General features: G+C 39.4%; 1 protein-coding gene across 20 annotated transcripts in view; it reads left to right on the top strand.

Moving 5' to 3' along the window:
* The window catches only part of LOC140460175 (clathrin coat assembly protein AP180-like), a 227,114-nt gene that overhangs the window by 126,221 nt on the left and 84,720 nt on the right, over positions 1-16,173 (top strand). For all 20 annotated transcript variants that reach the window (XM_072554578.1, XM_072554567.1, XM_072554634.1 and 17 more), the window contains one exon: positions 10,512-10,539. In XM_072554578.1, coding sequence (XP_072410679.1) covers positions 10,512-10,539 — 28 coding nt within the window. The remainder of the gene's footprint in view (positions 1-10,511; positions 10,540-16,173) is intronic.

Here is a 16,173-nt window from a genome sequence, read left to right as displayed (position 1 = left end):
AAAGGTGCTTTTCAGTAGCATGATTAATGTTGGCATTCAGCTAAAAAGAGAGAAAAGGGGCCCTAAAACTAATGTTATCAGCTTAAAGGCAGTTCCTGGGGATGCAGACAGCTATAAAGTGATTCAGTAGAAATCAACTTATGGAGTAGGAGAGTAAGGAGCAGTGACAGACTATTAGGTTTTATAACTTTGAGGTTAGATACATTTTAGTGAGAAAGGATGATTTTCTGAGAAGTGTGTTCCATCTGTGCAACACTACAAAACTGAAAAACAATCTCACTGAAATGAAAAGCAATTGATTCTGCCAAAAATTGTGGTAGGTCAGAAGAATAGATTTAATTTTATAACCAGCAAAGGATGAATGATATGTATGTAAAAGGAAAACTAAAGTACAAGATAAAACTAGTTAAGTAAAATATAAAGGATTGCTTTTTTGCAACTACTTAAAGGGGAACAGATTTTGTTGGCCCACGGTGGGTGGAATCTCGGGAATTTATAGAAAGTGATGGAAGTGTTGAAAAGAGATTTTGTTTTCACAGCCAAAGACACAAATAAAACCTGAGAAAGGCTTGCAAATCAAAGTGAAGCTGAGGTAGGTACTACATAACAATCAAGGGAAAAGGGTACTGAGGAAGCTATCATAACAAAGACAGTAAGCCCTCAGGACCTGAAGGAATTCATTCTAACGTTGTAAATGAAGTGGCTACTGAGGTGCTAGTTGGGAATTTCAGAAAATTACAGCCTTGATTCAAAAAACTCATCAGATTAAAAAAGAATGGGTAATTCCTCTCCCCAGGAGAGCGCTAGTATTTGTTAGTTTAACATTTGTCTTCGAGAAGATGTTGGAAAGTATTGTTCCAGGAAATTTTGGAGGAAGACTTTGCAAAAGTTAAAATACTAGTACAAATAGTTTACTGTGACTCTGTGAAAGGGCAACATTTGAAGCTGTTTTGAAGAGAGTATGTACTGTGAATAAAGGAAAGCTGCTGAATGTAGTGTATTATGGGCCACTTTCTCAAATGTCTTCTGGAAATTGAAGATGATTGCAGAAAGTAAGAGCTTGTGTTTTTAGAAGGTAACATTTGTGTGGATAGAAGATTGGCTAGTTAACAGGAAACTGAGCAAGCATAAATTGGTCATTTTGTTTGGACTGGCAGGATTTAACAAAATGTATGTTGTATAGCAATGTGGAGTCACAACCTGTTTAAATTTTATACATAATTTGAATGAAAGGATTGTATGTATGGTTAATAACTTTGAGAAAGATGGGTTGAAAATCTTGTGAAGAGATTGTAATGAGGCTTCGACAGGATCTAAACAGTTGAAGTGAGTAGGCAAAGATCTGGAAGATGGAGTAAATGTGAGAAAGTAAAGTCCATTTTGGCAGGAACAATATAAAGTATATTATCTAAATTGTGGGACGTTGTAAAGCTCAGAAGCGAGGAATGTGTCCCAGTGCATGAATTAGTATTGTTATACAGGTACAGCAAGTAATCAGGAAACTTTATTATGAGGGGAATTGAACACAAAAGTAGGGAGACTATGCTTCACTTTGGGTGTTGTGAGACCGCATCTGGAGTACTGTGGTCATTCTATTTTTAAAAAAAATGTTAAAGCACGCAAATAGTTCAAAGAACATCTGTTAGACTAATGCCTGGAATGAGTGGGTTGTCTTATGAGGAAAGGTTGGACAGGATAGGCTTGTATCAGCTGGAGTTCAGAAGTATAGAAGCCAACTTGATTGAAACCTTGACAGTCCTGAGGAATCTTAAGAGTTTGCATTTGGAAAGAAGGTAGAACTAAGGGACACATTATTTAAAACTGGTCACCCATTTAAGACAGATGACGAGAGCTTTTTCTTAAAGATTGGTCTTTAGAAATCTTCCTTGAAAGGTAGTGGCAGCAGAGTCTTTGAATTATTTTAAGCCAGGTCTTGATTCTTGATAAATAAGAGTGAAAGGTTAACTTGAGTAGATGGGATGTGGAGAAATCTTTTCAGCCATGTTTTTGAATGGGGGGGGGAAAGGTTCAAGGGACAAAGTGATTTATTCTGTTTAATTTGTTTTTTGGAAAAGTTAACATGATTTTGGGAAAGGGAAGTCATGTTTTAGTTGATTAATTTGAGGAAGTAACCAGCAGTCTTGATAAAGGGAACCTGTAGATAAGGTGGGCTTGGACTTTCAACAGGCATTAGCTAGATAGAATTATGAAAATATTATTACACACCAATTAGCCACTTGGCCCACTATCTCTGCACCATTGGAAAAATTAAACTATTCACCAAATTCCATTTACTAGTGTTTGATCCATAGCCTCTCAGGTTTTGACATTTGAGCTGCATGTTCAGACACATTCAAATGAGTTGAGACTTTCTACATTTAACCAGGTAATGTGTCAATATCCCAACCACTCTTTGTATGAAAGTTTTCCTCATCTCCCCCTAAACCTTTTACCAATCTTTTCTCTTAAATCTGTGCTCCGAGTCACCAATCTCTAAGTTTTAATGGCCCTTTCCACACCTCTATCCAGGTACCTTCTAATTTTATAGTCCAATCAAATCTCCCCTCTATCTCCACTGTTCCAAGATGAACAGCTCCAGCCCATCTGATCTTTCCTCGTAGTTGCAGTTTCTAGTCCTGGTGCCTTCCTCATAAATATCCTTTGCACTCTGTAGTGTAATCAAACTTTCATTGTAATGATATGACAGACCTGTATCTGCTATTCAAGCTGTGGCCGAACTGGTAATTTATGTAATTCCAATATGATAGAACATAGAACATTACAACGCAGTACAGGCCCTTCGCTCCTTGATGTTGCGTCGACTGTCATACCAATCTGAAGCCCATGTAACCTACGCTATTCCATTTACATACATATATTTGTCCAATGACAACTTAAATGTACTTAAAGTTAGCGAATCTACTACCGTTGCAGTCAAAGCATTCCATACCCTTGCTACGCTCTGAGTAAAGAAACTACCTCTGACCTCTGTCCTGTATCTATCGCCCTCAATTTAAAGCTATGCCCCCTTGTGCTCGCTGACACCATACTTGGAAAAAGGCTCCCTGTCCACCCTATCTAACCCTCTGATTATTTTATATGCCCCTATTAAGTTGCCTCTCAACCTCCTTCTCTCTAACGAAAACAGCCTCAAGTCCCTCAGCCTTTCCTCGTAAGACTTCCCCTCCGTACCAGGCAACATCCTAGTAAATCTCCTCTTCACCCTTTCCAAAGCTTCCACATCCTTCTCATAATGCGGTGACCAGAACTGTGCACAATACTCCAAGTGCGGCCGCATCAGAGTTTGATACAGCTGTAGCATAACCTTATGGTTCCGGAACTCGATCCCTCTATTAATAAAAGCTAAAACACTGAATGCTGCCTTAGCAACCCTGTCAACTTAGGTGGCAACTTTCAAGGGTCTGTGTACCTGTACACCGAGATCTCTCTGCTCATCTACATTACCAAGAATCTTACCGTTAGCCCAGTACTTTGCATTCCGGTTACTCCGACCAAAGTGAATCAACTCTCACTTTTCCGCATTAAACTCCCATTTGCTACCTCTCAGCCCAGTCTGCAACTTATCTATGTCTCTCTGTAACCTACAACATCCTTAGTCACTATCCACAACTCCACTGACCTTAGTGTCGTCTGCAAATTTCCTAACCCACCCTTCTATGCCCTCATCCAGGTCGTTTATAAAAATGACGAACAGCAGTGGACCCAACACCGACCCTTGCGGTACACCACTGGTAACTGGACTCTAGGATGAACATTTCCTATCAACAACCACCCTCTGTTTTCTTTCAGCAAGCCAATTACTGATCCAAACTGCTATATCTCCCACAATCCTATTCCTCCGCATTTTGTACAATATCCTACAGTGGGGAACCTTATCGAACGCTTTGCTGAAATCCATATATACCACATCAACTGGTTTACACTCATCTACCTGTTTGGTCACCTTCTCAAAGAACTCAATAAGGTTTGTGAGGCATGACCTACTCTTCACAAAACCGTGCTGACTATTCCTAATCAAACTATTCCTTTCTAGATGATTATAAATCCTATCTTTTAGAACCTTTTCCAACACTTTACCAACAACTGAAGTAAGGCTCACTGGTCTATAATTACCAGGGTTGTCTCTACTCCTCTTCTTGAACAGGGGAACCACATTTGCTATCCTCCAGTCTTCTGGCACTATTCTTTTAGACAATGATGATTTAAAGATCAATGTCAAAGGCTTGGCAATCTCCTCCCTGGCTTCCTAGAGGATCCTAGGATAAATCCCATCCGGCCCAGGGGACTTTTCTATTTTCACACTCTGCAGGATTTCTCAGACCTCTTCCTTGTGAACCTCAATCACACCTAATCTAGTAGCCTGAATTTCTGTATTCTTCTCGACAACATTGTCATTTTCTAGAGTGAATACTGTCGAAAAATATTCATTTAAGTGCTTCCTCTATCTCCTCTGACTCCACACACAACTTCCCACTACTATCCTTGATTGGCCCTAATCTTATTCTCATCATTCTTTTATTCATTAAATATCTGTAGAAAGCCTTAGGGTTTACCCTGATCCTATCCGCCAACAACTTCTTATGTCTCCTCCTGGCTCTTCTGAGCTCTCTCATTAGGTCTTTCCTGGCTACCTTGTAATCCTCAAGTGCCCTAACTGAGCCTTCACATCTCATCCTAATATAAGCCTCCTCCTTCCTCTTGACCAGAGATTCCACTTCCTTTGTAAACCACGGCTCCCGCGCTCTACAGCTTCCTCCCTGCCTGACAGGTACATACTTATCTAGGACACTCAGGAGCTTTTCCTTGAATAAGCTCCACATTTCTAATGTGACCATCCCCTGCAGTTTCCTTCCCCATCCTATGCTTCCTAAATCTTGCCTAATTGCATCGTAATTGCCTTTCTCCCAGCTGTAACTCTTGCCCAGTGGTATACACCTATCCTTTTCTATCACTAAAGTAAACATAATAGAATTGTGATCGCTATCACCAAAGTGCTCACCCACTTCCAAGTCTAACACCTGTCTGGACTCGTTACACAGTACCAAATCTAATGTGGCTTCACCCCTTGTTGGCCTGTCTACATACTGTGTCAGGAAGCCCTCCTGCACACACTGGACAAAAACTGACTCCTCTATAGTACTCGTACTATAGTGTTCCCGGTCAATATTTGGAAAGTTGAAGTCCCCCATGACAGCTACCCTGTCTCTCTTGCTCCAATCGAGAATATCTTTGCTATCCTTTCCTCTACATCTCTAGAACTATTCAGAGGCCTGTAGAAAACTCCCAAGGTGACCTCCTTTCCTGTTTCTAACCTTAGCCCATACTACCTCAGTTGACGAGTCCCCTAACAACATCCTTTCTGCAACTGCAATACTGTCCTTGACCAACAATGCCACACCTCCCCCTCTTTTACCATCTTCTCTGTTCTTACTGAAACATCTAAATCCTGGAACCTGTAGCAACCATTCCTGTCCCTGCTCTATCCGTGTCTCCGAAATGGATGCAACATCGAAGTCCCAGGTACCAACTCATGCTGCAAGATCATTCACCTTATTCTGGATGCTCCTGGCACTGAAGTAGACACACTTCAAACCAACTTTTTGCTTGCTGGTGCCATCTTGCGTCCCTGAAACTTGATTTTGGACCTCCCTACTTCCAACCTTTTCTATACTTGAACTACAGTGTTGGTTCCCATTCCCCTGCTGGGTTAGTTTAAACCCACCCCAATAGCCTTTGTGAATACTCTCCCCGCCCCCCAGGATATTGGCACCCCTCTGGTTCAGATGAGGACCATCCTGCTTGTAGAGGTCCCACCTACCCCAGAAAGAGTCCCAATTATCCAAGAATCCAAAACCCTCCCTCCTGCACCATCCCTGTAGCCATGTGTTCAACTCCTCTCTCCCTATTCCTCGCCTCACTAGTCCGTGGTACGGGCAACAAACCAGAGACGGCAACTCTGTTCGTCCTAGCTCTAAGCTTCTATCCTAGCTCCCTGAATTTCTGCCTTAAATCCCCATCTCTCTTCCTACCTATGTGGATCACTACTTGGGGCTGCTCCCCCTCCCCCTTAAGGATCCCAAAAACGTGATCAGAGACATCACGAACCCTGGCACCTGGAAGGCAACACACCAACCGTGAGTGTCTCTTGTCCCCACAGAACCTCCTATCTGTCTTCCTAACTATATGGAGTCCCCAATGACTACTGCTCTGCTCCTCTTCCCTCTTATCTTCTGAGCAGCAGGGTCAGACTCTGTGCCAGAGCCCTGTGCCACACTGCTTTCTCCTGGTAGGTCATCTTTCCTCTTCCCCACACCACAGCATTCAAAACGGTATACTTATTGATGAGGAGAATGGCCACGGGGGATCCCTGCACTGCCTGCCAGTTTTCTTTCCCTCCCCTGACTGTAACCCATCTGCCTTTTTCTTGTACGTTAGGAGTGACTACCTCCCTGTAACTCCTCTCAATAACCCCTTCTGCCTCCCGAATGATCTGAAGTTCATCCAGCTCCAGTTCCCTCACGTAGTTTGAGGAGCTGGAGTTGGGTGCACTTCCCGCAAATGTAGTCAGCAGGGACATTAGTGGTGACCCTTACCTCCCACATTCTGCAGGAGGAACATTCAACTGCCCTCACCTCCATTCCCACTATTCTAAATTCCCAAAGAGACTGTTTAAAAAATAAACTCGTTACCTTACCACTCTGGTGCACAGAACCTGTTTTTTTGGTTACAGGAGGAGGATGGGTGGGAGACGCTACCTGAGTAGTGTTTCTGGTAACACAACCACACAAACATCTGACTTCCCAGAAGTCCTTCGCACCTCTCAGCAAATTGTGATGTCTGCTCACAAATGAATAGGCTGCTGTAACCACTTTATCTGCCTATCCTGCTACCGTCAAAGGTCAGTGGACATTCATGCCAAGGACCCTTGCTACTGTTATATCTCTGGGTGTTTTAATTTTAGTTTATTCTGCATTTCTTTGCTTTGTTTTCCTCCCAAAATGGATAACCCCTCACTTCTCCAGTCAAATTTCTGCTTTTCTGCTCATGTGACAAGCCTATTGATAGCTTCTTGTAATCTACTGCTTTATTCCTCACCTAGCAACTATACAGCCAATTTCGTGTCCAAGCTTCTAGATGATGCCCCAAACTGTTAATACATACTGCAAAAAATGTTTAAGGACGTAGCATTGAGCTGCGCAGCATTCCTCTGGGATCGGCCTCCTCAGAAAAATACCCGTCAACAATTACCCAAAGGAATCAAGTCACTTTTTGAGCTGGCTGGCTGTAACTTCGAGTGTAATATGGAACCAAATTCTCTAATGTTTACAACCTACATCAATATCTTGGATTAAGTGACTAAAGGTGTGATTGCTAAATTTGCATGAAGAAAGGTAAGAGAGTAGTTGTGACCAAGATATAAAATGCCCTCCAGGGGATAGAGGAGCAAGAGCTGTAGTTGCAAAAATGTAAATTTGCATGATTGGCTACAGAGGTTAGGGACAATGAAGAATGCGCAGAATAGTTCCGATTCTGATAAATACTGATGGGAGCAATACAAAGAGCAGCAAAAGGTGACAAAAACACTAGGAGCTTTAGGAAAATTGAGGTTGTTAAGAAGAGGCGGTGGTTCTTGGGAGAAGGTATTGGTGAACAGGATGAAAATGAAGAAATGGTAAGCATGTTTAATAATTATTTAATCTATACTTACTGATATCCAGAGACCACCAATATTTAATCAGATGCAAGAAATTCAACAAAATAACACGAGTAAAAAGTAACTGAAAAATAGCACATCTCCATGGTCCGATTATTTTCTTCACAGATTTTCAAGAAGTGAGATATTGACAAAGCTTTTAGTTCTATGCTCATCAAAACAAGTAGATGAATGTGACATTTCCATTAATAATAAAGATGTATGTAATCAGAGAAAAGGGTGCTGATTAGATGGCAAATAATGTGGAGAAAGCAAAAGAGGCCTTTATGGACATTCCACCAACCCCCAATCTCTTGCATTATTCAAATGAGATGCAAAACTTGAACATATTCCTTTTTCTATACAAACATTGGGAAGTACGTTGCTTCTGGCAAACAATGAACCATTTTACCAGCCTGATTTGATTATTTTAAGCTAATTCCTCTGAAACTGTTAGTGTACTGTCAGTTGTTCAAAAATTGATGTCCAATTATGAGTGTATTATTTTTCATTCACTGTCTCTCAAATCTTAAATATCTTGAACTTGCTAGTTTTTATTGAATCGGTGTTTCTTCTCTCCTGCTGAATATGTTGGCCATGAAGTATTTTGTTCTTATACAACAGACTTAATGTTTGATTTCATTCTACTTCGCTGGTTCAAGATTGAACTGACTAACTTGATATTTTAAATTCAGTCTTATTCCTTTTTTAAATTCCCAGGATTATTGTACATTTTTCTGGTAGTATGAGGATATAATTGAATGTTCTAATTCACAGTCTTGGCACAAAGGAGTCAAAAAAATGTTTCCACATGAAAGAAATTTGAAACAAATTGTGCTATTTTTGTGTACCATTTTACAAGTGGTTGTGTGGAGCATTAATCTAGAAAGCATCCATCCAGACAGATTGAACCTGGGGAGAAAATCTAAACACGGTACAAAAGTAATTATTTTGCGTTTCTAATGGATTTGTTTCAAGATTTTGGCATACAAGCCTAAATCGGAGTTGCAGTACTTATACTATATATTGTAAATTAATTGGAGAGAATAAATTAAAATTTAATGGAAAGACAATAGCATTGGAAATCTGGAAGAACAAATACATTCTTTAAAAAGTTATCTGCTCTGATTTCACCTGCTCTGATCAATGAAAGAATTGTTATAGTGGAGAAGATTACCATTCAGCGCACTGTTTGCACTGATTCTTGGAGCATTTTAACTTGATACCTGTCTTGTGCATTTTCCCCCATGTATCTTCAGTTTTTTACTGATTTAAACAAATAATCATCCAATATTCTCTGGAATGTCTCAATTGACTCTGCTTCCACCACACTTGAAGGCAATGCATTCATATCCTAACTATTTGCCGTGGAAATGTTTTTTTAAATCTCTTCTCTCATTTGCTTTTGCAAAACATTTTAATACTACACTTTTTGATTCTTGATCCATTTACAAGTGATAACATTTATTTCCCCAGTCACTTTGTGTGGACCGCTTGTGATTTTGAAAGATTCTATCAAATCTCCACAGAAAACAGTCCCAAATTCTTTAGTCTTTCTTTAGAACTAAAGTCGCTCATCCCTGGAACCATTCCCTCAAGTACTTTGTCTGCAATTCATTCGCATCCTTTCCAAAACATGGTGCTCAAGAATATACATAATGCTCTAATTTGGGTCTAACCAGTATCTTAACTTCTTCATCACCTTCCTACTTTTGTACTTTATGCACCTATTCATGAAACCCGAAAAACCCCAGGGCATCAATGTGGACTTCAACATTTTCCTCATTTCCCCTTCCCCCACCTCACCCCAGTTCCAAACTTCCAGCTCAGCACTGTCCCCATGACTTGTCCTACCTGCCTATCTTCTTTTCCACCTCTCGCCTTCATCCCCTCCCCCACTCACGTATTGTACTCTATGCTACTTTCTCCCCACCCCCACCCTCCTCTCATTTATCTCTCCACCCTTCAGGCTCTCTGCCTGTATTCCTGATGAAAGGCTTTTGCCCGAAACGTCGATTTTACTGCTCCTCAGATTCTGCCTGAACTGCTGTGCTTTTCCAGCACAACTCTAATCTAGACTCTGGTTTCCAGCATCTGCCGTCATTGTTTTTACCTTAAAAAAAACTGTATGCCCTATTAACAGCTCTGTCTACTTAACTACCATATTTAATCACTTGGATGTCTCTACTTCTGCACACCTTTGTAATTTGAACTTTTTTTAACACTGTGTCTTCATTTTCTTTGTACAGAAGTGCATCACCCCTCTCTTTTCTCCATTGAACTTCATCTGTCACTTATCTACCCACTCTACCAACATGTCAATGTCCTTTCTTCACTATCCTCGTGATTGACAAAACTCTGAAGTTTATTGTTGTCTGCAAACTTTAATTGTCCCATGCACACAAGATCTAGATCATTTGTGTTTATATAAGGAAAAGCAAGAGTCCCAATACTCAGGCGCTCCATTCACTAGATTTAGGAAGTCCATTACTCATTACTGTTTCCTATTCCTTAGCCAAAGCTAATTTTGTACCCTCAAAAAAGGAATGAAAAAGAGATTAGAATTAAAATTGGTTTACGAACTTTGTAGAGCTGCATTTTTCTGCCTCAGAAAGCACTGTCGATACAACTCTTGTTTCATAATATATATAATTAAACAATTCTCTGCCATTTCTAAACTACTTTTGCTTATAAGATCAAAAATGCTAACACTACATTCTAGCAACAATTAATCCCTGTTTATGGCAGATAATTTTGAAAATGTTTTCATTTTATTCAATTTTTATTTCCTTTTTAGGACTGCTGGAGCATCACAGGGAAATATGGTAATTATTGAATCTCCATTTTAATGAAGGTACAATATGAGATGTTCAGCTTATTCCTCGTGAGGTGATAAAAGTCCATATATGTATTGCACAATATAGATTGGAGATAATTCGATTATCTAACCAGTATTTTTTATTGTTTATTTTTCTCTCGAGTTTGTTTTCTCCCCACGTTACCAGACCTGCAGAGATTCCCCAGTAATTTTTGTTTTTGTTTCAGGTCTCCAGTATCTGCAACTGTTTGTTTTATTTGAGCAAATTTTAAGCAATAGTTTTCCTAGCCATTGCATGAAATGATCACACCTTTTGAGTTGGATTTTCATAATGATATGGAGATGTGGAGGTGTGAAACTGTGGCCAGTCCACAATCCTGGGATTCCTGACCCCATTCTCAGGGTTTCTTGTTATTATTCGTGCTGCTAAAGGATATGGGCTAACCAAGCTTTATTATGCATGATTGACTGATTGAGAATGCAGTCATTGCTCAGTTTTGAAACACTGGACTCCTGGGGAAGCATTACTTGCTTCATACTTCTCCCTTTCTGATACATGCTATTCATTGCTCAATTTTGACTGATATGAGTGTAATTACTTAGGAAGCCCCAAGTCTACTTTTTTTTGTGTATTTTCCAATCAATCTGTTTAGATGTAATGATGCACCTGCGGAGCTGGTAGGACTTGGACACAACCCTCCGGGCTCAGAGGTAGGAACACTATTGCTGCAACACAAGAGCCCCTGGGTCTGCTTTCTGTTTTTAACAGTTTATAGCTAACATCAATTTAAGAGTGGATTTCAATTCCAGATTTTATTTCGTGAAATTTTATTCTACCAGCTGCTGTGGTGGGATTTGATCCCATGGCCCAGAACAGTAGCGTGGGCCATTTCCATAAAATCAACATGTCCTCTCTTTGTCTGCTTCCTGGATACACCTCTGGAGCTAGTGGAATTTGAACCGGAGTTTCCTGGCTCGAAGGTAGTGACACTACCATTGTGCCACAACAGCCCTCTGAGTTTGCTTTGTAAATATTTTCTAATAAACCTGTTCAGAGACATTATTACACTCCTGAAGCAGGTGAGACTTGAACCTGGTACTTATGGATCTCAGGCAGGGACACTACCACTGTGCCACAATAATTGTGCTCTGTCTGTTTTGTTTTCTATGTTTGCAGATGTGGGTTCTGGTTTTTGTTTTATCTATACCAGAAGACCTATCTCATACAACTGAGCGACTTTCCCACAACCAAATCACCATGACTTTGCATTTTAAAGCTATTAACCATCAGTAATCAGTAAAATCCATTATGGGCAATACAAACAATCAAAACTGAGGAGGAGGGTAGGGAGAGAGGGAAAGGGCTAAATCATAATTCAGTTGGAGGGGGAAATAAATCACTGATTCCCCTATGTTGGTGACTTCTCTCTAAAGGCATCAAGAACATTGAGGGGCACCACCTGCGCATTCCGCAAGAACACGTGGGCATGATCATAACCATAAAGAGGGGCAGAGTCGCAGTTATGATCCCCTGCACAGCCCACTGCCTGGACTTGTTTATAACCAACCTGGCCAGGCCCAGGGTCAGACCCATGAGAAGGTCCTCCAATCTGTCCACAGCCCTCTGCACTAGACACTTACTGGGTCAACATTCAGTCTCAGGTGATAAGTTCCAGTTGACAGGCCATTATCTGTTATCAAGGGAACTCCTACTCGATGAGCTGCACAGGGAGGACTAGTGATTCCTCGAAGCCTTTATAAGGTTATCAAAATGAGAAAAAAGTTGAAGTGCTTGCAGTTTTTGGTTTTTGAGATTTAAAGATCCAGGTGATTTTCTGTTGCCTGTGGTAGAAGTATTTTGTAAAAGATGAAAGTTAAGAATTACCTTTTTGGAAATGTTGTCAATATCCTTTTGTCACAAGAGGATTCATTGGTTCTATGAGGTCTGAATGGGTGTAGAAATGTTTCAGTTAGGCATGGAAGAGGCCATAGAAGATGAGGGGCTGTGGATAGGCACAGAGGATATAAGGTGGCACAGATGGGGCCTTTGAGTGTGAATGGGTGAGAGCGCGAGAGGAACTCTCAAACCTCAATGTGACTGTTTCCAAACTCTGTTCAGATACAGGTGGCCTGAGTGCACCCCAAACTTACCTCTGCAATGAAGGATTAATCTGAAATTTATCAGTGTTCTCTACTTGTCTCAAAGATGAAACCTTAGGCCCTTGTCTTGAGAACTGTTCCTAATACTATCAATTTTGTGAATATATTGTTATAAATAAATAACTATTGGAAATGAATGTTCAACTTCCTGTTCATTAACCAATCCTCTATCAACTTAGTAAAACCCTTATCCATAAACAGTTTTTGTATTGAATGTAAGTAAATACTTTTTGAAATTGAAGCACAACGTATTTGTAATTCCCTTTTATCTGCCCTACTATTTACATCTTTGTAAAACATTGTCATACAACTTGCCTTTCATAAAATAATTTTGATAACTTCTTGATAATGGGTTTCAGCATTTTGTTGATAAATTATGTCAGGCTAACTGATGTTTTCAGTTTCTTGAGCAGAGAGTGTCATATTTATTTATTTAGAATCTGTTGTGATTGTTTTCGAAGCTAGGGAGAATTTGAGAATCCTTACTACTGGCCTCTATCTCTAAGGCGTTGTCTTTTAGACCTTTTTTAACATCTGTCATTTCCCATTCTCCGTGATAATTCCTTGTGTTTTTGCTTCTAATCACTACCTTTCATTTTGTCTGCACTTCTCCTATTTATGCACTTGTAAATGCTCTTAAACCAGCCAGGAATAGAAAAGCAAAATTTCCAATTATTTTTGAGCTTTTTGATGTCCTTTGCTTTCTAAAGCACTCCCAATCTTCATGTTTAAAGTTAGTTTTTGTAACATTAAATTTATTTTAATCCAAAGTTTCCTTAATCTCAACCTCCTTAATAAGCCACAGATCTTTGTTGCTACACTTTTGTTTTTTAATGCAATTTGTTTTATTGTTTAAATGTTTCACTGTTTATTTCCCACCATACATTTTCACCCTTGAACAGGTCTCCTTTTATACTTAAGTCATTGGATTTATTTAAGTTCAAGCTTCTTGTTTGAGACTAGGACATCACTTCCAAATTCCTTATGGAATTCAGTTATCATTTTACCATGTTGTGTTTTTTTCTATGGGAATGCTAACTAATCCAGTCTCATTGTACTGTACCATATTAAAATAGCAATACTGGGTTAGTTACATAACATTGTATAAAGCTTTTCTAACAGTTTTCTGGAACAAACTCTGCTTCCATAATTCCCTTGTCCCAGTCTGGAAGATGATTACAATCATTGCTATTATAATTATTCATGCTGCTTTTGGTTGAGGCTCCAATTTTTTCTTGCTTGATGCTTTTTCCGACATTATAACTCTTGTTATGGGAGTAATTTATGGGCCTTGAGTGTTTTTCTGATCCTTGTTATTTCTAATCTCCTTCACACAGATTTAATATCCTGATCTTTTGAGCCAAAATCCTTTTTTCATCATTGTGCAAGGATAACATAAGGACAATGAGGGCCACGTTTTATGTTTCAAAAATGTTGTATACGTAGGATACAACGAAAGTCTGATGCAATAGGAATCTTAAAGTCCAAGAGTAAAAGTCACATTCAAACAGACCCATGTTATAGCTGATTTCTTAGACAATCAAATAAAATTGAAATCAATTTTGCCTCTTGTTAGGTAAATGCGTGATGCAGGTACAGAATCTAATTGATTTGTTAGCTACATTCATTTAGTTTGCAGTGCTTGCAACTGTGTTTTATGATCCCTGCTGATCATGTTGGACAATTCAGATCACAGAAATCTAAGTTGATAGATCATATTTTGAATTTTATTATTTGTTGAGGATGTCTTTCATTGAAATGCAAGCGTGCAATGCTGCAGATTTGGTTTTAACAATTAGCCAGAAGTTTATTATGCAAGCTAAAGCAGTACATTAGAATAAACAAAATTATTTTATATACAACAGTTTGAAAGATTTTGCAGCACACGGTCAAACAGAATCCCACCTATCCCAGTACGATAACTTTACTCAAATATCTGAGAGTTTGATTTTCTGTTACATCTATCAGTTTAATTTAACCATGTCTTTCAGTTCCTGGTCTTGAGAGTTTGATAGTCTCTTCCTTCGTTACTCAAGGGGGAGGTGATGACCTAATGGTGTTATCACTGGACTTTTAATGCAGAGACCCAGATAATGGTCTCTGGGGATCCAGGTTTGAATCTCACTACGCAAGTGGTGGAATTTGAATTCGATAAAATATCTGGAATTAAGGATCCAGTGATGACCCGTGAATCCATTGTCGATAGTTGGAAAAACCCTTCTGGTTCATAAATTTCCTTCAAGGAAGGAAACTGCCATCCTTACCTGGTCTGGCTTATATGTGACTCCAGACCCATAGCAATGCAATTGATTCTTAACTGCCCTCTGGGTAATTAGGGATGGGCAATAAATGCCCTCATCCTGTGAATCAAGAAGAAAATATTACACACCAAGCTCAGACTTCCTCAACTTCAAATAACTCCTTCAGCATTCTAACCAAATGCTTCTAGTCTGGTGCTTTCAAACTAAAATCCTTCCACTGAGGTAGCCTGTTTCCGAACAGCTTTTAAGCTATTTATTCAGGTGAAACTTCCACACACCTAATTTCCACCAGGTTGTCTCCAAACTTAAAAACTAAACCTTTTCCAAGCTATGTGTTTCTCTATCAGGTAAATTTAAATGCTGATTCTTCTAAACAAAAGCAAACTAATTTCCCTCTGGTTACACTACGCTTATGAAACTCGCCGAATGCAGACAAATTCCCATTGACATCGGGAATTCTCCCCCCCCCCCAAGTTATTTTTTTTAAAACATCCTGGATCTAAAAATACTGTACATTAATTATTAAACTTCCTCGTACACAGACCAAAAGCTGCAAGCTACTGGGTCAAAATTAAAGCTCTAAATTAGTCTTCAGTTATTTTATCTACATGTACAACTCCCTGCTTCATTGATCCTAGGGTATAAAACAGTAGTATTCTGTGAGAGATGACATTTAAATGACCATGTAAGTAACTGTTGCAGAGTTCTTTGTCATTTAAGTGAGCAGTGAAATTTAAGTTCTGCAGTTAGGCAGCCACTTTGGTAAAAGGATAATTGATGCAACAGCAGCATATAATTTAAAAGATAAATTTACACTATAGTATGTCCATACCTTTATTCCCAGTATATTCATAATATAAGACAGTTGTGAGGACATGTATAACAGTAATTTGAAAGCAATCTGATATTCAGGCACTAAAGCACAGTTATACGTTCAGACACAGCGATACTGACACAGACACATTCACAAGAGACACGCTGATTTAAACGCAGTTTGCTTAAGGTACAATCCATAATGTGGGATAATGTTCAATAATGACTGAGTGGAGAAAATTGTCTATGTATTGTGCATCTGCAGTAACACAGTTCAAGGTGGTGATGGAATCCGAAGTACAGTTTTTACAGTAGCCTCTTTCTACACAGTTCTTGCATATATTAAAATTTTAGCACAATGATGTTACATACTTATTATTGTACAGAACATTTGCATGACATCTGCC

This window comes from Chiloscyllium punctatum, chromosome 3 (assembly GCF_047496795.1).
Source record: "Chiloscyllium punctatum isolate Juve2018m chromosome 3, sChiPun1.3, whole genome shotgun sequence".
NCBI lineage: Eukaryota > Metazoa > Chordata > Chondrichthyes > Orectolobiformes > Hemiscylliidae > Chiloscyllium > Chiloscyllium punctatum.
This window is presented reverse-complemented; position numbering and strand designations above follow the sequence as displayed.